The sequence below is a fragment of the Alligator mississippiensis genome, chromosome 8 (genome assembly GCF_030867095.1).
Source record: "Alligator mississippiensis isolate rAllMis1 chromosome 8, rAllMis1, whole genome shotgun sequence".
NCBI lineage: Eukaryota > Metazoa > Chordata > Crocodylia > Alligatoridae > Alligator > Alligator mississippiensis.
This window is the reverse complement of record NC_081831.1, coordinates 17,666,516-17,693,575: the sequence shown is the minus strand read 5'-3', so window position 1 is coordinate 17,693,575 and position 27,060 is coordinate 17,666,516. Positions and strand designations below refer to the sequence as shown.

At 41.9% G+C, this 27,060-nt stretch overlaps 1 protein-coding gene across 1 annotated transcript; it reads right to left on the bottom strand.

Annotated features, from left to right (window-relative positions):
- Positions 1–1,943: 1,943 nt before the first annotated feature.
- On the bottom strand, positions 1,944–26,148 carry METRNL (meteorin like, glial cell differentiation regulator). Its single transcript, XM_014595618.3, has 4 exons — positions 25,898–26,148; positions 20,700–21,088; positions 3,715–3,774; positions 1,944–2,897 (listed from the first exon to the last, which is right to left on the bottom strand). Exons 1-4 carry the CDS (start codon positions 26,008–26,010, stop codon positions 2,581–2,583), a joined length of 879 nt encoding a protein of 292 aa, XP_014451104.1. The 5' UTR covers positions 26,011–26,148; the 3' UTR covers positions 1,944–2,580.
- Positions 26,149–27,060: the final 912 nt, after the last annotated feature.

Below are 27,060 nucleotides of genomic sequence, written 5' to 3'. Positions count from 1 at the left end.
TCATACCTTAGTCTTTACTAAAGCAGTCTGTACATTACACATGCCCAGATATCTATATCAATGATGACACTAGGCCAAGCAGCAGATGGAAAATGCAAAAGACATGGTATGCTGGAAAGGGTGTAGCACTACAGTTCAGTCAATGTGCAGTCAACAAAAAAAATGTCCTTAAAGGTGTTACTCCCTTTCCAAGAAAAGAGCTGAGCTTTGTAGGCAATTATTACTCATTCAACCACTCCCTTCAAGTCACCTACAATTTTATTTATGCAATTGCCATTGGTGTGATGATGAGCATGTGGCAGCCTAAAGGACAAACAAAGCATGTCAGCAATTTGCAAAACAGCTGAAGTGTAACTAAGAGGGAAGGGGCAAGTAGAGAGGACATTTGTGAGCTCCTGACCCCTTTTCACTGGCAGGATGTGCAAGGACCTTCTTGGAGAATGATGCGCCAAGGACTTTTAACTCAGCAGCTAGCACAGAGTTGGTAACACTGGTAGCCAAGGCACCCTACTTCCCCACACACTGAACCTGCGGAATGTAGTGCAAGATGAGAGAAAAAACAAAAAGGATTATCTTTAAATCCAGACACTGGTATTGGAAATGCAAGCATAAATATCTCTAAACAATTGAATGGTCACAACTAAACTGCAAACAAAATCATGCTTCCCGGCCCCCAAAAGTAAAGGCTCCCTTTGCCTCAGTAGAGACACTTCACTTGCTGTTGCTTTTATTAGACACAGGCTTGAAGTCAACTTAAGTTCTCCTCCTAAGCAATCTTGCATTCACATACACATACAACCTACAGAGGAATGCTCAGGTCTTGCAAGCATGGGTTGAGAGAAGGGTTGCACAGTTTTCTCCAAAGGTTGAGCGGGGTAAATCCCATGTTGGGATCTCTGCAAAAAGATCCACATGGAGATTTCCTGTCTCAGAATCTTTTCTGCCCCTGGGTCAATAATTTCAATAAAACCCCAATTATTCCATCATTATTAAATCCTATAAGATATTTCTATAAGTACAGCGGCCCATTTTAGAACTTTAAATGTGGGGGGGGGAGGTGAATTTTGTACCATCTGAGCAGCTAACTTAATTTAGGGGGACAAAGGTAAAACTAAAACATAGTTTTAACTTAATGAATCATTCCTTGAGTACAGAGAGATCTACAGAATGAGGTCAGAGATGGGAAGGATTACTTTATAATAAGAGATTTATTCAGGGGGAGTGAGTGTGAGAAGAGAAGAGGGCAATGGGAAATGTACCTGTGGAGGGAACACAGACAAATGTAGAAAAAAAATAATCACCTAAATGACAACTGTCCAAAGAAAGAGTTAAAACATACTGGGCTACAGGTTACACAGAATGTTATCACTGCTTGAGGGAAAACTATTGTATTCATGTTGAGACACTGACAGACAAATCAGTCCTCTTAAAAAAAAAAAAAATCATTTTCCACATAGAACAGGAGGGGAAATGAACCTGGCCCTGTGACAGGTAACCAGGTTGTAGCCATGTTGGTGTAGAGGCAAAAGGAATCAGAACGAGGCAGAGATGCTATCTTTTATTAGACCAACTAGATACTTGCAAAAAAAACTGCCCCTGTGACATCTTAAACTTAGCCAATGGGAAGGATGAGGTTGGGGAAAATATTTGTTTTGCATTGGTTCCCAAAATAGCCTACTGAGTGGCAGAGTGCAACATTGAAAGCATCTTGCCTAGGAAAGGTGCCTTTAAGACTTCAAAAAGAATAGATCCCACTTCCATGTGAAAAAATACTGTGGTTCCCAAACCGGTCACAGGCACTCAGACTTCATTATCTCTATTCAAAGCAGCCACACAATAAGCAAGGAGTAATCTTTAGCCCAGTGACACTTGATCCAGATGCACATCAGGAGCAGCAGAGCTTGCAAATTATGGAGAAGGAAAATAAGTCATAACAAAGCAGATCAAATCCAGGGACCTTTATTTCTCTGGAATGGAAACAATTTACCAGCCTGGACAAAAAGCTGCAGGTGGCGATTTGTACATTCTTTCAAATTAAAAAACAAAAAACAAAAAACACAAGAGTTTGGCTCCATAAATTTCTGTCATAACAAAAAACTTTGAATTGTACACCAAGCTTTTTACAAAGCATCAACATTAAGATGGTTTTACCGTGTTCTACCACATTCTTTACCATTTATACAGAATATGCCATACCAAATGCTACATCAGCTTAAGACATTAGTATTAAAGAGATATAAAGGCAGTTGGTTTTTTACTGGAAGGGGTTTAAGACTTGGTAGGTTTCTTTGCTTGTTTTCCTAAGAAACTTGCTAAAAAAATATAATAATTTAATTCATAGGGACAAGATTGGTTAAAATTCCAGCCTTGGTTGCTTGGCAGCCTTCTGAGCTCGTACCTCTGTTGCTTCCATTAGTGTAACAGCCTCCCTTGGCCACAGGGACATCCCATGTGATTCTTCCACTCTGCTCACCAGATCTCCTCGTTCTTTCAGATCAGTTTTTTGTTCAGAACGCTCACTGTGGCCGGGAATCAGTTCCAGCCGAGTGCTAAGAGCAATCTTCAGCCAAATGGAGGATTTCAGTCCGGGCCAATTTCACAAGGGTTTAGCCCTTTGTCCTTTGCTTCTTTGTACATCCTTTGGAAGTCTTTGAAACGAGGGGCACAGCCTAACCGGGCTTCCCCAAAGTGCATGCGTCCCGTGAAGAGGAAGTCTCCATCTCCTGGTTTCACCCCACATTCCAGCAGGGTCTTTATTTGCCCTCGCCAGCTCCCGCTTTCCTCTGAGGGCTGGAAGACTTTGCTCTTCTGCCTGTAGAGTCTGCTTACGCTAACATCTATTATGGACTCTTGCTGTTCTACCTCATTTGTTACATCTTGGATGGAACCTCTGACAACTGGAGACAGAAGAATGAAATGAAGTGAGGGTTACATGAATGCTTTGGGAGAGTTGGGCCCAAATTCAGTTCTGAAGCAGGCAGCTTCAGTGAAGTTAATGGGGAAAACACATTTATTACATCCGTTTAAAATTTGGCCCAGTAAGTTCAAGGGCACAGTGTTTGTATTCATAATCCTTACAGCATATCTTCAAAACCCAAAAGCCAAATTGCCTACATTACTGTAAATTTATGCATGAGGAAGTTACGTTAGAAATCATGCAATCAGCTCAAGAAAGAAGAGATCTACCAAAGTCAAAAGCACATTTAGAACATTCCCAATTTCTCCCTCTCAATATAATTTGTTTGTTGCTACCATTACAAATACTAGCTGAACATTAACTTTCCCCCTTTAGAAAACAGACATAAAAACAGCCATCTGAGCCTTTGGTCTTTTGTCAGTAGTCCATTTTGGAACATCAAGGGGAAAATACCCATTACATGCCCCCAAGAAACCTTTGAACTTCTACCTCTATTGTTGTTGCTTGGTTCTTCTTTGTTCTCTATAGAAAGGACTAGCCAAATACAATGTCTTTAATTGAGGCCCTTCATGTCACCTCCTATAAAAATGTTCTCCTTCTCTGTTCTCTTTGTGCTGCCTTGGACACAGTTTGTTTACAGCAAGCAGAGAAAGTTTCCAGTTTGTTGCAATTTGGTGTCTACATTTATCACTGTTTGCAGAGGTTTCTGTAGTCAAATCCAGCAGGCGCCAGATTAAAAGTAGGGAGGGAGAGGGCAGACTGTGGAAGTAGAAACAGAAGAGAAAGAAGATACTCACCAAAATCATTAGTGCAGACAGCCAAGAGGACTTCTGTGTCACTGCAGGGTCGGCAGGGGGCTGGAGAGAAAGGGGCAGAGTTAATAAGAGACAAATTATAGGTTCATTCTTGTTATTGAACAAGTGGTTTACATGAAAATAACCCTCAAATACTCAGTATTTTATAAGCTAAGAGGTTGCAAATTCCTCAACATCATGCATTGTATAACAATGTATACACCGATTAAAGTACGTCCACACACAGGTGGGAGGTGGCAGCACATTATACGTTTGGATTTAGATGATTTTATATGTCTATTTATAGTGTGATGCACTATGGAATTCAAAGCCCTTGTAAAAGATCTGAAGATCATGTGGCATTTAAACTCTTACAGCAAAGCTTTTTAAAAAATGATTTGTATGAAATATGGTAGGGCTATTTCACCAGGATATTCAGTAAAAAAAACAAAAAACAAAAAAACATGTGTCTGACTACATCAAGACACAATGGAAACTCAAGACTGTATCTGTTAAAACAAGCAGTACAAAGACCATTTCCTGTACTGCAGGAAACATTTTGGTATCTACAGTAATCTAATCAATGCAAGAATGTGATTCTGCTTTGTACTCAGCCAGCTATTTCTGAAGAGCAGGTACTGTAGTTACAGTACAGATGTTTCTATAATACCTATTGAGCTGAGAAATCTGCTTACTATTAGGGTCTACCCTACCTGGTGATGCTAATTAAGGCTACCCACTGGAAGCCTGAGGATCAAAATACATACTTTTTCCTTGATGTCACTTTAAGGGCGCACTTGATATCAGTCAGCCATACAATTCACCCTGGATTATTATAACCATTGCTGCTGATAAACTGAGTTTACACAAGGCCAAGGCCAAGTGTAATTGTTTAGATAATCCACAATTAAGACAAATTAAAGTCACCCCAAATCAGCATCTCAAACGCTTATTTACAAAATTCACAAGTTGTCATCCTTACAATCACCCCTTACTCAGGCAAGTATTTTACTGTACTAAGTAGTACATTCGAACTAGTCTAAATGATGCTTAGCTGGCCCCTAAGATACTTAACAATTAGCCTTCCTTCTAAACAGTATAACTATTCTTTAACATAAGACATAGCAAATCTATTTTATATTTTCCAAGGTCCCATAGAAACAGTGATTCAAAGAGGAGGATTACAGCTCCAAATGAACCAGATTTCTCCAGTCAGATGATTAATACACAGTGTAATACACAGCTTAATAGGATTAAACAGAATGTAAAATGCACATTTCTGGGCTGGGGAGATTAAGGGAATAACTCTTAAAGAGTGATAAATTCTAAAGAAAGAAAAACTAGGGGTGGGCAAAGTAGTTTTGACAAAAAACAGCCAATCTGACCAGTCACCTAAATATATGAACAAAAAATTTCAAAGAAATCTTTGAGCGTTCTGCCCTTTCCCAGCTTTAATGCTTCTTTGTATGTTCTTGCTTTGGGGCTAGGTCTGGAAACACAAAAATGTCATGAGAAATGCCTATCAGTGGATCTAATCAGCCAGAGTCAAGATCATAACTGAAGTCACAGAAGAAAGCCTGAACAGGAGATTCCTAACAAAGTAATTTGTCCAGAATAAGCTTCTAATGTTCACCCAATAATGGAAATTAACACACATTTCCATGACATCCTACTGTGGAAATATTTTATTGATTCAAAAGCCAAATTCATACAGATGAGATTGAGGAAAGGAAGAGAACAATATTAGCTAACAAACTTGACACTGGTTCTTGAATTCAGCTGGGTTTCAATGGGATCTAACAAGTGCTGAAGTTAATCATATGGTTAGGTGTTGCACTAGTGAACCATTTGAGATGGAGGCAAACCCTACAAGATTTTCTTAAAGATCAGTGAAAAAAATTGTTTTAGAACCAAACACCCTCTTACAACCTGATGTGAGAACCAACTGCAAGAAGTACTAGACCACTTGTGTTCTCAAATGAGTGAGAAAAACAGAAGCATTAGGAATGAAAAATAAATGAGACCTTAAAAGATTTCTCCCATATTAATAGACTAATATTAGTAAAAAAGGGCACTTGTTTTTTCATTTTAAGTATGGATCCAATTCCCTTCAATATTAAGGTCTCAGAAACATGGAAGTTAAAGGACAGCATCCTAACTTCTCCTTTTTGAATAATAAACTAAGTTTGGTATTCACTATTCTCTTTCAGCTCCAGGCTGACTTGCTTGAGTTTGGTTGTGATACAGTGCAATCTGCACTACTTAACATCACCCCATAGTGACAATGCCAAGCAAATCCAGAGCACCACGCTCGAGTTTCCCTATCCCTCATTCACCAATCACATTAGGTACACCAGGTATATTGTGCAAGGGTAATATCCTATATGTATATACCTAGCTGTGGGTGGGAGATAAAAAAAGATTGCTGCAGACCAACCATGTAAAGCAGAAGACAAACAGTCAATCAAATGAAAACCTAACCATATATTCCCACAGAGAATGAAAATGCAAACGAGTCAACACCTGGGAATTTTTTATTTTTTTTTTTTAATAGCGGCATGGCTAGTAAAGGGAATAAAACTTTTGATCATATGTTAAATTAGTGCTGAACTGCAGAGGTTCAGTAATTAACATTGCCTGCAGGCTGCTGAGTGACTGTATGCTTCCCCATCCAAACTCAGAAGCCCTTACAGACCTTAAACCAATCCTGAAATGCAGACATCATGTTTGCTTGCATCAAAAATGTAAAATATCTGTGTAGTTCCAGGATAAGTCATTTTATGGAGAAACCTGCAGAGTTAATAGAAAAAGGCCCCTGTGTTCACAGTAGGACAACATTCTCCCTTCACCTCAGGTTGTGTCCCTTTCCTTGCTGAGCAAGTTTTATGGCTCTCTGGGTCCCCTCTCTTGCAACAAAAACTATCTGAACTAGTAACAAAAAGAAACCAGCTTGAACCACTTGGATTTCTTTAAACTCAGTAATCCAAAAAAGCCTTAATTCATGCAGCAGAGGGAGGAGGGGGAGAGCAACATCTTACTGAATCCCTCCAAAGCCCAGATGCCTATAACTCAACTACACCGCTTGTGGCATAATGCCTGCATTGTGCAGGTCGGCTGCCAAATCTACTGGGAATTCCTTTGATGGATTTTGACAGTATCCTGACCTGAAGTAACCTGAGGCAGCCCCCCCAGCAAGTGTCTCTGAAGGCCTCTCTATTCACTTCACTGTGGAGGGGGATGTAATTACATCATTCCTTACGAGCCAGCAGTCATGTCCCAGCTGCTTTGAGCGATTTGCCCTCTGAACCTGATGTTACTGAGGAGGACATGGTGATACTAACAATAGGCTGCACTTGTTGGCCAACAGACTTGTTGAACATGTCTCTCTGTCCTTCCCAGGGGGAGGGGAAGATAGACAGGGATAGAGAGAGATGTGGCTAAATTACAAATATAGGTGATCACAGTACTAAGCTTAAAGAGCTCTCCCATAGCTGGAGAACAGCACAAGGAGGTTTGGACAAAATCCCTCTTGACCTAAAAGGCAAGAACGAAGGACTGTAAGGGGCCTCATTGGCCATCAAGTCCAGTCTCTGTCCAATACTAACACAGCATTTTGCACTATCAAATTTGTGCTCCGTCACTGTGGGTTGACAACGTGTTGCAATTTACAAGAATGCTGCTCTTTGACAGGAGACAGGAAAGACATCCCTTTAAAGCAGAAGTGGATTGGTTTAATGCACAGTGGCTGAAAAAAAAAAAAACACCTTACCAAGGAACATCCTTTGGTTTTATTAAGTAGGAGTGTATGCATGCATATGTTATGTGGGAGGTAGTGCTGGTTTGTTTCTACTTCAAATTGTCAGAAGATGCTACAATTACACATTACAAGCGTAAGTTAGATACACACTCGTGTTAGCTTTAAAACCCAATGGTGGGACCCAAGCATGGCTGAAGCTCCAATCAGAAAAAGCTAAATTCATGAAAAATCACCACTATTGCTGCTGGCAATCTAAATGACACTGCTAAGGATTGAATGGGCTCCGGCGACCCTACTGCCTTCTATGTTGGCATTAGCACAGCGTGGGTGATCCTGCACTACAGCTGCCTATATTATGCCAATTCTGGGGTTTAGAGTCAGGGACCATCACCAGCACTAGCTTCGTATGGAAGAAAATACTACAAAGTTGGCCTGCAACTACTGCAATCCTAAACTTATTCAAAAGGATGCCACTGAACAACTCTTTCCTAAAAAGCCAGACGGGCTTGCCTTCTGAGAAGAAATTTCAAAATACACAGATATTCCTCACTTAGTCTCTTGTTACTTGAAATGAGAATCTGATTGACAGTAGACCAAGGATTCTGTCCATGGGGAGGAGCATTTAAAAAATACAAGAAAGGAAAGAAGCAAAATATTCCTGTTTCATGGCCCAATTCTACTCCTAACTACGGTCAGAGTTAATTTAATCTTATTTAATCTTTTCCCCAAGACATCCTCTTAAAAGGGAAAGGCTGAATTCTTCCAACATGAACCTGAAGGTCTGAAAGGCTGCTACTTTGTACCAACGGCAGCCAGGATTTTCTGGAAAAGTGGAGAAGTGTTGTGGTTTGCCATATTAGCATCCCTATGCCACTAAATAACTACATCTGCCTTTCATTCAGTTTGGGAAGCTCTAACCCACTCTGGAGCTCAAGGGGTGATGGGCAGCAACACAAGATAGGGGAACCTACAGTACTAGCTACAGAAATCTGAAGTAGTGCTCTAGAAAAGCCTTCAACTCTTCCTATCCTGGGGATCTTTAGCAAGTCAGTCTCCAAGATACGCCCGACACCATTCTGAAATGCTGCCCAAAAATGCGCCATTGCACCTGGACCTGAACTGATGCAAACATGTTAGTTGTAATCTTGTATCAACAGAACAGCATCCAACACGCCTGCACTTAGCGGAATACCTGCAGCCACACAAATCACATTTCAACCACATAACAGAAACAGAAGGGCTGTATAACACAGAGAGCTTCTCCACGCCTGTGGCAGAACTTAACAACACCCAGCCATGATGCTCAGTGGAGCCCCCTTGTCACTCCCTTGTTTTATAGTGTTTTCCTGTCTCTTGCTTGGGTAGCATTACATGACCCTCGGCAAACTGCACCATTCCCCAACTATTGTTTCAATATGAAAATTCTAAACTGGATAGCAAGTGTGTCGCCATGGAGCTTGTGTTAAATAATATCACCACTCAGAAGACACAGGTTTGAAAGTGACCATGCCTCTTAGATCAACAGAACACAATTGTCATGCATTTGACGTACCAGGACATATTCCTCCACAGCACCGTACAACTCCATTGGCTCCAGTAGAGTGTCTGGAACTCAAACAGCTCCCAGCTTTAGTGTGGAAGAGCCATGGTGCAGGGCTATGCTGAAGACAACAAGTAACTTCAAAGAGCGATGCAAATGGCAACCCAGAGCAAAAGGTCATGAATGGAGATGTTAAGCTCAGCTGAAGAAGAGAGCTGCCAATGCATGATACCCAATATCTAGCATGTGTGACTGGTGAGGAACCAACAGCTGCAGCCTGATCTTGTCCAAATCATGACACAGCAGCATACAAAGAGTCAGAGCCTGGAAATGAGGACTCTGAAATCTGTATTGAAGTTCCAAAATTCTGCTCACGTGAAAAAACACCAGCTCTAGACAAGCAAAATAAGAGACAATTATCTAGTCTTGATGGACAGAATGCAAACCAAGATACTTATTTGAGGTTTTTATTTAAAAAAGGTAAGGTTAAAACAAACAAAAAAAAACACTCCTTTTCTTTGGCTTGATCTTTGAATGTTCATTTTAACATACATAAATTCAAAAGGCCTAAGCAGGGACTGAGGCTGTGGTATTTACTTTCTAAGAGCAATTTAAACCAGTGGATAAATTTTAATGAAATTCAGACTTTCATATACTGTGGCATGGTTTATGCCAAGAGGACTGAGTTATTTCCACTTCCCTGCTTGTAGAGAGGGAGAGGAAAAAAAAAAATAAACTTTATTGTCAGAGACATGACGACTTGCGTGTTCTGAGAAATGTAAAATATAAGACCATAAATCAGACCTTATCTTTTAATAAAAATGTATTCCAAGAGAGCATTAAAGCCCTAAGTACCAAAGAAGTCTATCCACATTAAACCAGTTTTTGATGAAGGAATTTAGATAAGCCCTGTTTGCAATACAGTTTTCAAAATTAAATTGACTTGGCAGCTCCACAAGCAACTATGGATCTTCAATACTTTTATCTTTAGGGGTGGAGGGTTAACCCCTTTCAGCTGTTCCTGGCTACAGCACACAGCCTAATAAAACAGATTAAAAGTGATCTAGAGGCACTAAGAGATTTTATTCAAGCAGCATAATACAGAACTACCTTCAGGCCCAGGCAAAGCAAGGGATCATATATAAACTACACATCTCAGGAGTCATCCTGACCTGCACTGTGTCCCAAGACACCCTTCTGCAATGCAATTCCTCTCCATAATCCCATCTTCTTAAGGATGAAGTAAATTATTGTAACCCTTGAAAAGGAGCAGCTTACTTCCCAACATCACACACATACTTGCCACGGGCCAACAGATAAGGACAAAGCCAGTATTCTGCTAAAGCCCTGCTATTTCACTGCCTGCCTGTTCTGTGGGGAATCATCATGGGCGCTGACAGACATGCAGCTTCTTGCTCTAACTCACAGCACTTCACAGAAAGCACCAAAAGTTAAAGCGACCCCTCCCCAACAAATGTTCACTGTTGGGTCAGGGAAGCAGGGGAATCTAGCTCTGCTTTGGAGCCAGTCCTTGAAGACCTGCCTGTCAGCAGCCTCTCTCTCGGAGCTGTGCGCCCCCTCCACCTCCCAGCTCTGGTGCTATCTGCAGGACAGGAGCAGAGGGAGAAGGGAGGGGAGGGTGCTCTGGGTGGGTTTTGCTCAACCTGAGCTGGGGGGGGGGGGGTGTAGATTGAAGTCCCTCCTTCTTCCCACCCCAAGGCAGACAGACATGCAAATCCCAGCACCCTCCCTTCCTGCAAACAGCACCAGGGGTGGGACAGTGCACTTTTAAGGCACTTTACAGCCATGCACTTCTGTCAAGGGATGGCTGTAGAGTGCTTTCAAGGGGCCGATCGCATGGCAAATGTCACTTCTGTCAGCTCCCTGAAAGAGCAGGGACTGTACTCCATGTCAGCTTCAGACCCAGGCAGGCCTGGCCCAGCCAAGCAAGAGTGAACTTCTTTCTTCCCCACCAGGCTGAGAGAGGTGCATTGAGTTAGGATTGAATTCAGTTCTCTGCTCCTGCACCTCAGATGTTGCCTCACCATCATTCCTGGTACCATATAAAACCTTACTGCCAGACCCTTTGGGACAGAAGTAGCTGCACGTCATGAATGCTTTACTGAATTGAAAGCCACTTGGGTAGATGGATTTTTCAGCTAAATTCTTTCTGCAGTATTTCTATCACAGAAGGCCAAGTTTACCATATCATTTTGTTGTAGAAGCAAATTTTTAACAAATGTTTTTCTACTCTTTCCCCCCCCCATCCAGCTACGATTAGAGCAAATCCACTGTGTATTTCAACTGCTGAATGCAAAGAAGATACTAGTATGAAGCCATGATATATAGGGGTTTATCTCACAGATAGGTTCTGGAGAGAAGTTATCAGCCATCCCCTCACAAAAGCAGTATCTTCATAAGTGATATAAAGGTTTTGACTTTCAAGTGCATGGGTAAGACTTGTGGTTCTTACTAGTCATGTATTAGCAAAAGGTGTACATCATCTAGATTTCCCCTTTCCCTAACCAGAAGGTCCACAGCAAATGCTCTAGTACAGCCTGGCTAACCTCCCACATGCTGGAAAAAGGAAGTGTACTGGGACATCTATCTACCAGCTGAGCGATCCCATCTTCCGTATCAGCTGTTGGCTACTGCTAGTCTCATCTCTTTGAAGCTTTCCTGGTTTTTGGCCACTAGAAAGGGAAGGGCCATCCTGCCCCTCCCTACCTGCCAGTTTTTGTTTTCTTCTTCCCATATATATTTCTACTGCTACTTTTGCTGAGATTCAGCAGTGTGAATCTCGTTTATTCTACAGATTTCTGAACAGCTACAGTAACTAGAATATTGGCTTCACCCTGTAGCTCCATAAAAAACCATGAACAGGAGCAGAGATGTTGGAGGCACCTGGTTTAAGACAGTCATGTTTATTAGAAGGGCTAGAAAACCAATGTTAAAACTTAAATTCAGTAAAAAAAATAATGATTCAGCCTGTCCCCTCTCAACACCCAGTCATGAGGGAAGCCTTCCTTCTTGGTATGAGCAGTATGTAGCCTGTTTCAGGGTCTGAACATGAATGAACTCACTGTAGGCTTCAGAAAAATAAAATGATGCATGAGGGGCCTTTTTGCCTTCTTTTTTTTTTAATTAAGAGGGACGGTTTCCTTTAGAAAGATTTAAAAAAAAATCTTTCCATCAGATGTCATGTGCAGTTGACAGGATGCAACTAGTAGGGCACCCATTTCTTGCTCCTGAGTGCTAATGAAATTGTACAGTAAATCAGATGTTCTGCTCTAGTTTCAAAACTTTCCCTTTGCCCTCTGGCATTGGTATAATAAAAACTGGAGAGAGCTGGTACCGATTAACAGTTTGGAAACTGGCCAGGAATTTTACACCCCCACCCTCTGAATATGCAGCATGGAATGGATCGGAATTAAATGACAAGTAGCTGGTTAAAGTTAAACCCTGTAAGTGAAGTAGTTAAAGATCAAAGATTAAGTGAGTCTTAATGCACAGAAAAACATACATGAACACTCTTATTTGTGTTTCTAGAAATTAAATTCCTTTCCACGTGTGGGAGAGCTCTAGAGGAGCAAGTTCAGTTCTTATTTCAAAGTAATTTCTTGTTTGATCAGCCCTCTAGGAAGCCTGCATATAGGATAAAGGAAAGCTAACTCGCACTGCTTTCTGAACCACTGCTATTCTTGATGACTATATTTATCTCCCAGTTCACTCCCCAAAAATTACATGCTCATTTCTTCTGATTTGCAACATCAGGGCTTAATGGATTCATACAGCAAGAAAACCAGTACAGATTTCTTCATTGTAATAAGATTGTGCTTTCATACCAAACGAACCTGATTTTACATGAGTGTAAAGGACAAGATGTGCAGAGCAAGTAGAAAGGAGGTATAAAGAACTAGAAGTATTGGAGTGAGGTTGTAACCGTGATGATCCAAGAATTATGCAAGAAGCAAAGATTTTTTTGTGAGTGATATCTTTTAGCAGACCAACTTCATGGCTGAGACAAAAATTAGACAAGCTTTGAATGCAAGGCATTCTTCATCAGTTCACTGTAAATTCTTATTTGGCAAAGCTCTACGTTTACACTGCACAAACATAAGTGAATCTGAAAGGACTAAGGCAGTAAAGTCAGTCCTTAGATGCTCTGTCAAGAATCTGTGCTATATTACACTGTATAATGTCTTCTTCCTAAAAAAGTGCAAAAACAGGTTAAAGTAAGAGAATTTTCTTTCCTCCAAAATGACATCTCAGAACATGAAAACTGACTCTCATTACAATAGTAACAAAGTTTTACTCCTCCAGAGCAAAACAAAAATACAAATCCCCCTCCCTCCTTTGCTCCTATCTTTTCCCTAACAACAGCCTCAGGAATTAGCAAACTAAACAGTTTTGCAGAGCAAGCATGGAGCATTATTAAAGACTGCCAAGCAACTCTGTTGGATTGCAATTCCATTTGTGGGGCTATCTTCTGTAATACATAAAGGTCAGAGCAAAGCAGAACCCCAGCTGCCTGGATAATACACCTGACTGCTTATTGGTTTTGACTGCCCACTGAGTTGAAAAATGTTTAGTGTATTTGTGGCCAGTCTAGCAAAAATAAGCTATTTTCTTATACCCTCTCCCCTGCAGCTGTGTGCTTATCATTACAACTCTATTGTCACCTTGTCTGCTCACTGAAGAAGCAGAGTGTAATGTGGAATTAAGAAAAAAGGGATCTAGCACCGTAATCCCTATAGATCACTTCAGACAGGTTACAGCATGAAGCACTCTTAATAACGTAACCCTCAAAAGTGCCAAAAGTTGTTTTTTCTAAAACTAGGTCTTCAATCAACTTTTTCTGATTTACATACACTCAGGTCCCTGCAGAATTCTTTACTTGAGAAGGGATGAAGTTAAAACTGTTTGCACTATCTTCACTTCAGAGGTGTATTTTGGGATTGCCACACTCTCTACACAAATAGCAGGGGAGGGAAACATCCTTTACTAGGGAGCTCATCACTGCAACATGTGCTTTCAACCTCCCCACCCCTGCCAATTACTGCAGATTTGGCCAGAGAGTCATATGAATCACCCACAGGTTCCTGGTTTTTCAAACCTAATCTCATTGTAAATTCCCTATTTAGATGAGCATAGACCTAGCAAAGACCTGTCAATTCTAACTCAATTCTCACCAGTAACAGCAGATTCAGCGTTGCTACCTTCTAATCTACCACCTTGAAATTTCTGCTTGGATTAAAAAGTAAATGCCATAGCTGTATTTCATTCTTTAGCAGTTAATATGCCTCTAGTTTGGTCTCATCTTTTGTGCACTGGTCAAACAAACTAGCTTTATTGAGCAGCATGTGAGAGAAATGGATGAGCAAATGGTGGGAAGCAGGGAGAGGGATGAAGAACAATTCTCACCCCTAATGAGCCATCACTCATCTCAAAATCTGCCTCAAATTACTACACAGCTGAAGGCAACTACTACACAAGCAACTGCTCCTGAAGTGCAGCTTTATTTGTGTGCAACTCACTTGGTGGTTGCATAATGAACACTTGGCGGGTGAAGTGCTATAAAACATGTTCTGTGTGGACTCAGATGGGCCCGAATAGGAGGCTTCTTTTTACCCTGCTTGGGTAGGGTAAAGCATTTAAGACACGGAGATTTTTTTTTTTTTAATCTTTGCTAATGTTTACAGAAAACCAGTTGGGAGACTCTAGAAAGGAAGAAATGGTAAAAAACCAAACCAAACCAAACCAAATGAATAATTAATACTAGGGAAGGATTTGAAATTTGAATGCATCTTTACTAGAATTAATCCTGGGCAGACAGCTGGGAAAGACAAAATATGCAAATACAAGTGGTTTGTGTTAATCCTTACAATATCTTAAATATACTTCTACAGATTCTATTAGGGGGGATTCCCAATTTCTGCACTAAGTACAGACAGTCAAAAAGCTTAAGGCTGAACCAATTGAGTCTTCACAGTCTAAGCTGTCTAGACTGCACTGATAAACAAGTGAACAGACATTCACTTTTGATTCCACAAATGCAGCTACATGGCTGCAATGGCCCAAGACAGAAGCTGGTGGGGGAAGATGGAGGGGAGGGAGGAAGTGGGAGGGGAGGGGATAGAGCATGCCTCCCTGCTCAACTGGAGCAGACAACTTTGGCCGAGACTAGTCTGTCCACCCTACAAGGGGGAGTTTGCAGGGGAGGTACAAAGCATGCTGGGGGACTCTGAGTTAACTTGAATCTGGAGGGGATCTGAGCCAGAAGTTCAATAAACTGATTAACCTAACCCAATTAAGTCTGTTACTACATCCATCCAGGTTTATCTTAAACTGGTTTTGGCCATTTTGAAAGCAATTAGCATACTGTTCTTCTGTTGTGTTACAGATTTGAACCACCTTCTGATCACTTATACTGGTTTGTGTGTAAATTTGTGTCCCGAACCCTGAGATTCACCAGGAACTGAAGTGCAGTTCTCACAACCATCCATATTGGCTCTTCCTGAAGAATCAGCTGGCTTACTCACCTAACATATCATGGATTTGGAAGAAAGAGTTTAAGTGAAAGTTATGGGGGCTTTTAAGTTAAAATGTTCCAGGAGCCTCTCTCATTTCCACCAGCTTATCTGCAAGTACAGCCAATAAGCACATACTGAGAAGGCATCCTCATCATTATTACACTAAGGCTCTCTGATCCTGCAAATACCTAGGTATATGCAAGTGTTCTCAGCCTGAAGTTAGTCACAAATTTAAGTACTTGCCCCATGGGTTTTGGCTCAAGGAAGTAATGTTAATTCACAGCCAACTGGGGGGGCATAAGGGGAATGTAAACTATGCCTGCCACTTTGAACTACAAAAAAAAAATAAGTCTACAATGCACCCAGCCTTAAGGTAAAAGGCTCATTTCCTTGCAAATACTGGCTAGATTAGGGTACTGTATTAATAGGTAAGCCCCTGGGAATTCAACTGAAGGTCATTATCATGGTAACAATACTAGGGCAAAAATGTATTCTGCCTCAGCCATACTGTACTGCTTACAGTGTGCAAGGGGGTCTCAGAAGTAAAAGAGGATTCTTCATGAAATAGTGAACTGGAAGTTAAGAAAGTGCTTAAGCATTTGTTTTACCAATTTAATAAATTCCTTGGGACAGTGAATTAATAGCCCACAGGAAACAGCTGGACATACTGTTCTTGATTAGGTAACTGGATTTTATCTAGATGGAAAAAAATGTGGCTATTTTACCTCAGATCTCTATAAATATTCTCAACTTGCTGCCAGGCATTAATAAAGGAAACTCATAAAATAGCTAGCAGAACCTGGACTTTAATGGGTAGATGCCATTAAGATAAAGGGACATTATTGAGTGATTTAGCACAGAACAAGTGGCAAGTAATGAAGAGTCTTAATTTTAGTTCCTGAACTACAGCATTCAAATTATGGACCTTGATTAATGTGTAATGGAGAAAGTGGACTGTACAGCTGAAAGAACTGAATACCAATACTCCCAAAACAGAGTAAAGGTATCCAAATCTTGACCTTTGGCATGGAACCAAAATGTTGGGCATATCTAACTTGAATCAAATGGAGCCAACTGCTGTAGCACCTTTTTTGATATGGGAACCAACCTACAAAGACTCCAAGTCCCATCAATGAAGACACTTTTGAACTGTAGAACTATAGCTTGTGCGCACTACACCCACATAACAAGCTATGCAGTCTACAATGCTTTTTTAACAACGTAGGCTAAAACTTCTCTTCAGTGCTACATTAGACATAGTGGTGGCCACTCTTGGAAAACCTGTTTTCCCTCACAAGATGTGACACAGGGTAAATGAGCTGAAGTCAGATTTACATCGTGGATGAAATTAGCCCCCATTGATAACTTTCTCTCCATTAGTGAAAAGCACAGTTCTTCCAAGTGGTCATGATAGAAATCGCTGAAACAATACATTCCATGCTATAAACCATCCAGTGTTGAATTACTCTAATCTGGATTACAACACATCTCTGTACAACACATACTTTCTACAGCTCCCTAGAGAATCTGTAGAGAACATGGTAACTAATGCTGTTTGCAGATCTAGAGCCAAGAAAAGGGTTAAACCCAGAGATTCAGTTATAATAGAGCAAGAGATTTGTCTGCTTCATGGAAAGCAAGAAACCCATTCAAAACCTACATCTTTCATTGCTCAAGTTGCTAAATTCAGAAGTGGGAAAGAATGACAGTAAACTCTGCATTTTCTAATTAAAATTATATGCCCCCCTGCCAAGCACCACTGATTTACTGGTGCACCCTGCAATGTGCAGATTCTGGGAGCAAAAAAGGTCATGAAAGCATTACATAGATGTCTTACGTTCTTTAATTAGAGCTAGGATGCCAGGTTATGTAGAGGAAGTAAATTCAGGGGCAGAGTACAATCGCCATTACCAGGAAACCATAACACTCAACAGGAAAACTGCACAAAAAGTTTTGACCATCAGACTGCCTTAAATATTGTAATATGAGGAATGGAAAGTGTCCGACTGTCAAATTACACAGCAAGGACTTTTACAAGGAGAACTTTTTCCCCTTATTCTTTTTACAAATATTTTTTGACTTTAGTGTAAAAGTGAAGAATTAAAGGCACTTCCCTCATCCAGTGCTGGCAAAATCTCTCGGCCTTGTATGGCAACAGCACTAAGTCACAAGCATCTCTTCAGACACTTCTGGCTCTGTTGAACTCTGCCAAACTGCGACTAGGAGATGATCAGACTCACTTTTCCATTTGTGACAGCCACACAATCAAAACCCAAACATATGCCAAAGTAACAAAAACTCCTTTTGGATGAAACTTCAAATCAGGCTTTCAACATATTTACGGTTACAAGCTTGCCTCTGGCTCAAGGCTTTTCTCAGCTGAAGAAACAGTAGTTGTAGAAATCAACTGATGGCAAATTTATCCCCCCAAATAAACAGGAGCCTAGCAGGCAAACAAGCAAATGAAGCATTCTCTCAGTGGCTTAACAGCAAACTAGAATCTGCTACAAAAGAATGACTGTGATCTGTTAAGATGCCAAAACACAGACCTATTGCAGGTATATGCAGCTACTTATCTGGCTGTTTCTGCACACAGCAAAGGCATTTATTAAGGAATAAAATCATCTGACTGACTGCTGGCAGGAGCCACATACAGCAAGAACATATGATGGCTATGTCTCAGAGGGGGTGGGGTTTCCAAAAACTGGCAACTACTGCAACAGTTCAAAAAACCCGAGTTTGATCTGTTTCCAGCTAGCACTATGGAAAAAAAAGTCCTCCTAAGGCTATCTTGTGTCTGTTACTATCTGCTTCATACACCAAGAGCTATCATCATTGCTCAGGAAAACAGTACTTGAGCTCAACAGGTTAACTAAAACAACTTAATATCTATAATAAAAAAAATAAGCCTATGTTCAGATAGTCACTAATGTGGCTTTCGAAAAATTACCAGAGAAGACTCCCTCCCACTTCCAAAAGTTCTGATATATTAAGAATTTGCCATATAGTTTTGTTTCAAGTTAACAGCTCCAGTGTTCCTACATTTGTTGAGTTGAGAATTAGCTGTTTGCACCGGTAGTGTATATTTGGTCCTGCTCCTATAATCTAGATCTCTGCAGGCAGGGAGTCTCACTGACTTTGGTCAACTTCTACAGAGATGCAGAACTGCCAGTGAATTTAAAACGCTAGGGTCAAAGCATTATTTATATATTATCATTTCCATTTTGTTTAAGCAGGGCAGTTACTAGAAAAATTCACCTCATATATAGTCAAAGCAGCAGCAAGCTACTTGATGAATTTCTCACCCTAGTTCACCCACAAAAAAAAAAAAATCTTAAATTCAAAGGTTCCATCAGATTTAAGAAGTAAAATCCCTTTGTGAAAGACTGTGTACTGTACAGTAGAATAGTTCTCAACCTTTTTAGGTGAAAGGCCTCCCCTCAGAAAATGCCAGCTCTTAAATTTCACTCACTTTTTCCACTGCAGAAAAATAATAGGGCAATTTTTTTGTTGCAAGGAACTCAAAAACACCCACAACTGGTCAGAAGGCTTTTGACACTCTGGATCCCTGTTTGTAAACCCTGTGTTTATCTTGTGAATTGTGCGTAGGTGTTTACACACCTAACAATACTAATACTACGTGGCACCCTTAAAAGGATCTTGCATCATCCCAGGGTGCTGTGTCATCCTCACTGAGAATCAGTCCTATTGCATGCTCATCTTCTACAAAAGTAACTGCAGGCCAAAACAACTTGGTGGGCAATGAGGTGGAATCTTTTGCAACACATTCAACATAAAACTAGCCAATTCATCCTAAACATCCCACACTAAACTACAATGATGAAATGAAACAATTTTAATAATAATCATACTTTCAGCTTTTTGGTTTTAATGGCAAATGCGCCACCTATCAGTTGTGATGGGTGTTGCACCAGTATTTCAGCTAACCATTATATCACCAAGTCCATTACATGACAATCCAAACAGCTGAATTCAAAACCACCACATTTTAGCTGATTGACAAATATCCAAATTTACCTCATAATGGAAAGTACCTGCATACAAAAGAAAGCAGGTGTCTTATTGCTTAAAGAGGAGGCCTGTCTTTAAGTACTTTGGCATTAATTATGAGAACTATGGAAAACAAGATAGCATAAGTTCATTGGCTGTACTATTACTTGTAAAACAGTGTCTCTAATTAGGTGTACATGAAACCAGGTCTCCCAAAATGTGTACTGCTTAACTACTGCTTTCTAGGCTGTATTTAGGCAGTTGGTTTTAATCTATAGATTTATAGATCTGTATCTATATCTATAGATTTCTAGATATAGATATTGCCTTGGGACCCCTAGCAGTATCAAGTTTGAAACTTAATTTCTCATTTGGTACAAAATAGCCCAGATCCACTATCCATCAGGGAACACTGATCTTGTCTCCTAGGTCTTGAAAGGAAAGGCAGCTACAATGCGAGGTATGGGTATGCAGGATATACAAGACTGAATGCTAGGTCTGTAAAAATCATTATAGCAGTGTTAGTGCCCTTCCATTTCAGAGTGTTGACTCAGCAAGCTTAAACCAAATCATATGGCTGGAAAGCACCTTGGCAGTCATTTGGTCCAAGCCACTGCACAAATGCAGGGATGCTACTCCTCAAGTAGTATACTGGTATTCCAGCCTCTGTGTTTATGCTTGTTGAAACAAAAGGTATTTAGGTCAGCAAACAGAGTATGTACAGGGAGAGAAAGAAAAAACAGTATGAGGAATTGCCCCTTGTTCCAATGTTTGCTATTCAAAAAAAATGCAGTACGGTCTTAAAATTATAAAAGCTACAAAATAATATTAATCACCATAGAGCCTGATTCTTTGTAGATTCATACTGCTTGACACTGATGTAACTTCAGTGGAGTTGCTCTAGATTTACCCCTGTGTGTGCATGTATGAGAAGATAATCAAATCACTGCTGGTGATGATTCTGGATCAGTTCAATCTGTTCCTAGTTTTCACATAAACAAGTCTTTGATGGAAAAGGCTTCTTAAACAACATGCTCTAAAAGCAAGTGAAATTTAGACCCCAATACATTACCACTTAATCACTTGGCAATCTATTAAGCACTCTAAATATAGTATTTTAAAATGTGGCCAGAGGCTCACAACTCACCAGAGACTGTGTGCAAATCGGATGCTATCCCCTTGCTTATCAGTTCGTATTGGAAGCCTGTAATTTTCCGACTAATGTCCTGCTGAGGGGTAGCCTCAATAAACAGGCCCCCTTGATCATAGCCAAAGCAATACACTTTATTGGGGCTGCGATCTCCATCTCGGACCAACAGTTTCAGTTCTCCAGTTTTTTCCAAATAAATATTTGCTCCTGTGGAGTCCTTGAAGGGCTTTATGCAAACAGTCAAGTGTTTGGAAGAGGAAGAAAACATATTGGGTCGCAGATTGACTATTAGTGCTCCCGTGGGATACATCCACTCTATTGATCCTTCAGAACAGCGGAGGTAGACCTGTTCAACATCCTTCTTGTGAGACTCATGAGTTAAGCCACTAAGGAAAGAAAAAAAAGAGGGAAATTAAATGAATAATACAACAACTTAAGTAAGCAGCATAACCTCAAATCTCAGAAAAGGGACAAGTAAGCAAAGAACCATCCTCGCCCCCCCTTTATAGCATCACTGAATCCATTGCCAAGGGCCTGATCCATTGCCTTCAGCAGGGACTTCGAACACTCATCACCTTGTACAAGACTGAGACCATAAATTGTGCTACTATTTTGGGGTGGGCTTTAAATAGCCTCAGACAAAACAATCTAAACCTTTATTTAAAAAAAAAACAAAACCCCTCCGAGAGAGTGGTTAAGTAACTAGTTCAGGGTTACAAAGGAAGTCTGTGGTAGGGCCATAGTAGGACACATTAGCATGGGATAAATAATGAACATTAAATCCACGTAAAATCTTCCACTATCTTTGCCAACTACAAAAATTAACACACCTCACAACAGCAAGAACTGCTGCAGAGTTTGACAACATGAGAAGAAGGGGAGACAGCAGTGACACACAAGAGAGAACTTGGAGTCAGTCTCTGAGGAAAGGTCATTCTAAAGGATATCCACCGTGTTACTGATCTTTAGTTACTTTCCTGGATATGAGCTGTGACTTTGCAAACTTTTACTCATGCAAGTAAACCCAAAGCATTTCCTTAGGGATATTTATAATTGTGCACTAGATTCTAATGTTTTCAGCTTTCAGGATGGGTTTGAAGGATGTGTTGCCTAATGCATACAGCAGTGAACTAGCAGTCAGAACATTTAGGTTCTATTACTTGCCTCCGTGTCTTTGCTTCCCCTCACAGGCTTGGAGTATCTACCCTCAAACTCAGGGTTTATCTTTCACTCAGCATTCACACAATGCCATATACAATGGGACCCTTCAGCTCTTCTCCAATTCAGGTAAAGAAAGTTTTCCAATGTGTTAATTAAGTTTCACGGCATCCCCATTTTACAGATGTGTGAACTGAGGCAAGACAGGAGCTAAGTAACTAGTCCAGGGTCACAAAGGAAGTCTGTGGTAGGGCCAAAATAGAACACATTACCATGGCATAAATAATGAACATTAAACCCTGATTTCTGAAAACAGACCTCATGACATCTCCCTCTTTTTTACTTCCCCATGCCACCAATATATTCAGGTGCAAAACAAGTGATGCAGGATTTATAACTCAGTCAGCATTTAGAAAAGTTATGAGAAGCCATGTGTAAAAAAGGAAAAAAACAAACCAACATATGGTTTGCATTTACTGTTGATGTGACTCATTATTATGTGTGTCAGTAGAACCCACTTGATAGAGGTTACATGAGGAAGCTCAAAGAAAACTCAAGCTTTAATAACAACACTGCTTACAAACATGTGCTTTTGAATAATCTTGAAAGCCGCATCAAGAACCTGGATGATAGGAGAAAGGGGCTGGTTCCTGACCTTTAGTCTCTTGCCCTCAAACACATAGCGGTACTTAATATAGTCAAGAAACAACTTTTCATGTGCTATTTCATATAGCAAATATACAATGTGCATGTATATTTACAACTGGTCCAGAAAAATCATTGGGGTGGTTATCTTTCAGTACTGCACGTATGCAAAGTCACTCTGCCGAGAGCAAGACTGAAGAAGTCAGCTTTTACTGTATTTCTTTCCTTTGCAGACAATGAATAAATATCCTAAAGTATTGCTAAAAAGAAGGAAATTCATGTTGTGAAAACCTATGCATCACTTGTATCCTTCACAACCTTCAAAGTAAGCCTTACATAACACAAAGGGTACACACTCATCTTCAGCATAGGGGTGGGTGCATTTCACAGAAAGGTGAATGTTTAAACACATGAGGGGGGAAAAAAGAGAACTGAGAACTGAAACACAGTAAAGCAGATGCTGCAAGTGTTCCCAATTAATATTGAGGTCACAGTGTCTAAACATTCAAATGAAACAGTGGATTTAGAGATTCCCTTTTGAAGCCAAATTATACAGCACAACAATAAAGTGACAATGTCAGATACGCTGACTACAAATACCTGTGCACATCAAGTCCCGTTATAAATCTTGATTCAGAAAGTTGTGCCAATTTCAATATTAATGACCTAGTTAAATCTGTCACTTACCTTCTTTGGTCAAAATGAAATGAGACATTTATAATACTGCCATCTATTGCTATAGTGGAAAACTATTTAAATTTCTTGTTTACTTCTGAGTAACATAGTAATAAATTGAATACCTAGTAATAAGTTGCACCACATGCACACTAGTCATAAAGATATTTTAAACTAACTTGAGGCTTTAATGTTTTAATGTCAAGAAGATATGCCAATTCTTTTATGACTACATTGATGAATGAGACTTCCCCACCCCCCTTGTACTGTTTGTTCTAGGAGTTGGTCCAACCAAACAGTACTTCCTCCTACAGATCTCAGGAGACACCCACTGATCCACTGCACTTGTCTATTTGATATTCTGCCTTTCTGGTGCCTCAAGTGGCCCATTACTGTATATCTTGGAAGATCTGCTATTGCCATTTGTGAACTCAATTCTTCTACATGAATGCATAACAGGTGATCCTTTACACAGTATGTCCACTGCAGCAGTGGACAAGTTTGAGCTGCCACAATTGCATTTCTTCTTCTACACCTCTCAAAGCTCTTTTAAAAAAAAATGGAAGCAACATTTTCCCCAATTTACAGATGGGTGAACAACAGAACAGTGTCATGACTCACCCAAGACCACACAGCTAGTCATAGGTAGAACTAGAAATGGAACTCAGGTCTAGAAATAGGACTCAGGTTAGTCTGACGAGGTTTCAGTGTGGTCAGAACAGCACTTTCACTCAATAAACGTGACATCATTGTATCAGGCAGAATTATAATTACAGTTACAGAAATGACTGGACATGTATCATAATGTAGTTTCTGGTTTTCACAGAGCAATATTTTGTGGGAGAGGCTTAGGAGTCTCCATTAGGCCTTTTATTAAGGTGCTTCTGGATCTTGCTACACCTGCAGTGTAAGCAATCTTACTGTATGAGATATTTGCTTGAAAATATTAGCACTGACAGGACCTGTGGCTAAGGTTTTTAAAGCTGCCTAAGGGATCTGAGCTAGATATTTACGAGATACACAATCTCACTAAAAGCAAAAATGCCTTCACATTTATTATAGGAAATCACTGACCCGTCAAGTCTGCTTTATAATTTGTTTGCAAGAAGGCTGAACTATTTAGATGCCACGATAGGTAAGGTATAAACACCAAAAGGGAATCAACTCTGGATACAACTATTTGATTGCTATTGAATGTTATATTTTATACAGAGAATTCCATCCTGACCTCTGTGGCAATCAGCTTGGGCCCCAAAGTATTTGATTTGACTGCCAGATTAAAAAAAAAAAGTTACAGCATCTATTGATTCTGAAGAAACAACTCATTTTATACGGGAATGGATGGAATGAACAAACAGCCCCCACAGTCCAACAGGATCGCTACCTCTTATTGGAAGGCCAAAAGGTCAAGCATGAGTGCAGTGAATGCAGTCTGACAAGCCCCACCCCAAGCCCTATGTCTACTTGTACTCTGGTTATTGTGGTTACAAATATGGTTCTCAATGTGGCCATTCCACCTAGTTGTAAGAAGTTAGTCTGTCCTCTCCGACAGGATCACCAAGAACGCATCATTTCCTTGATGAGCAAAAATGGGACTGATGTGGTGACAATGGGAGATTCCAGGCTTGGGTCACCAGTTTATCCCCAAGCTGGCAGTAACAGGAAGTGACTCACATTTATTTCATGCATCCCCTTCCACGGGCACTCAGTGCTCAGTACTGGCACTCAGTACTGGCTCTGGACCATGCTATGTCCTGCCCTGCTTGGCCAGCCCTTTAAAATAAGAGCCCTGAACTTTTGTTGAGGCAGACATGAGACTGTCAGGTTATAGGCCTGGTTCACACAAAGCTGAAACGCTTAGGACAGTGCAGAGGAGTCTGGTCCAACTACACGCAACACAGCTCCTTATGCAAAACCCGAGTGTTGGGAACTTGCCAATCAAACTGACAGGGAACTACAGACTTTGCCCCATCCCAGCTGTACATTGGGAATATCTCCCCAACTGGATTTACTAATCAGTGTTTTACGACCTGTCAAGAAATGTAGGAAGTTCATAAGCAATTGCCAATTGTATGCATATTTTAAATTCATTTTGCACAATCTGGACTGAAAATACACTCCAATAGAAATTCACATTTCACCGGTTTGCACTCTCTCCATCACAAGACAGAAATCCCGATCCACATTTATCTCCGACACGAACCCCTTCAGATTAGAAAAGCATAATCAAGCCTAAATCTAATGCACTCATTCCTTGGTGCCCCATTAAAAAGAAAGAAAAGAAAAGTTTTAACCAAACGGAAACCAAACTCCTACAGCACGGACGTTTCATTAAAAAATAATGTCGACTGCAAATAGAAAGGCGGAGGGGGGGGGGGGGTTAGAGTAGGAGCAGCAGCAGAAGTTGCAAAGCCATGAAGACGCAGTCGGTTTATTGCAGAGGATTAAAGGTTGAGGAGCCGAGGCGCCCTGCGCTCAAGAGGTTTCACAAGCAGGGCGATGCGCGGAGCGGAGCGGAGGGGCCGCGCAGCGCAGAAGCCGGGCTCGGCGGCGGTCCCTCCCGCGGACATGAGCGGAGTAGCGGCCCTGGGCAGCCGCGGAGGCTGAAAGCGGAGCCCGGTGCTGCTCCCCTGCAGCATGTCCCCCGGCTCCAGCCGCCTCCGGCGCTCTGCGGGGACGGGCTGGAGGGGAGCCCCGCGCCCCCCGGCCGCGCTCACCTGCCCTTCCAGTTGCACAGGTCGCTGGAGTACTGCGCCGCGCCGCCCCGCCACAGCTGCAGCAGCAGCCCCAGCACCAGCGGCAGCCGCCCGGGCGCCGGGGCGCGCAGCATGGTGCTGCCGCTCGGCTCCGCTCCGCTCGGCTCCGCTGCAGGCGCTGGGGCTCCCCTACGTGGCGCGGCCGGGCCCCGGGGCGTGCGGACGCGGGCGCCGCCGCTCCCCCGAGCCCATCCCGGCTCCGCTCCGCTCTGAAGTTCGGCGCGGCGCGGCTCGGCCGGCTCCAGCTGAGGGGCGGGGAGAGCCCAGCCCGGCTCCCCGCCCACCGCCTGCAAAACCTGGCACCGGATCGCTGCCGGGACCCGTGCTCCGAGCCGCCGCTCCGCTCCCGGCTCCCACCCGGTGGGCACAGGCGTGCCCTTGCCTCCTAACCCAGTCTCCTTTAAGCCTGCTGCGTGTGCGTGAGTGAGAGAGAGAGAGTTACAACACGGTGAGGCTGAAGTCGTGCGGTTATCCCTGCGGGCCCGACTGTGCTGTGTAGCTGCGCTTAAATGGGATCCGCACCAATGCCGCTGACATCGGCTACTTTCAGGTGTGCATCGCACCGCACCGTTTACACGACACTACTATGGCACCAGGGCCGAGCTTCTTTCCTCTAGGCAAGACCTTAAGTTGCTGCAGGATCTTGTGGTCTGTGCCCCCTCTACCACAAGCTCCGATCCAATCTTATAAAAAGTTTCACTTTCTAACGAGCGCAGCACATGCTAGCTGCCGCCCTGTCCTGTTTAACCCCCGGACACCTTCCCCTTTGGCCAGCAGAAGGGGACCCTGGTGCACATCTACTTCAAGTGCACAAGGGGGCAGTCCTTTTTCTGCCTCCTCCAGATCCTCCTGATGAGGTTCTGGCTGCGCCACTCCCCACACCTTTTCTTTTATGTCCGCCCCATCCATGGGCCCATGTTAATCGGGCCCTGGGACCTCCTGGCCAAGCTGGCCACTTACATGACCAGGAAGAAGCGCTAGCTGGCAGGAACCTGAGCAAGCATGGGGCTCTTTTCCTGTCACTCCTCTGCTCCCATCTCTGGGCAGAGTTTCAATGATCAGCATCCACAGGCTCCCTCAACGCATTTGGGCAGCAGTGGGCACTGGCCAGCGTGTTCTGCTTG

Excerpts from the sequence above, each read along its gene's own strand:
- METRNL (XM_014595618.3), bottom strand. The coding sequence starts at position 26,010 with ATGCTGCGCGCCCCGGCGCCCGGGCGGCTGCCGCTGGTGCTGGGGCTG. Across the intron at positions 21,089-25,897 it reads CTGTGCAACTGGAAGGGCAG|TGGCTTAACTCATGAGTCTC; the intron begins GTGAGCGCGGCC and ends TTCTTTCCTTAG. Across the intron at positions 3,775-20,699 it reads CGATTTGCACACAGTCTCTG|CCCCCTGCCGACCCTGCAGT; the intron begins GTGAGTTGTGAG and ends CTTTCTCTCCAG.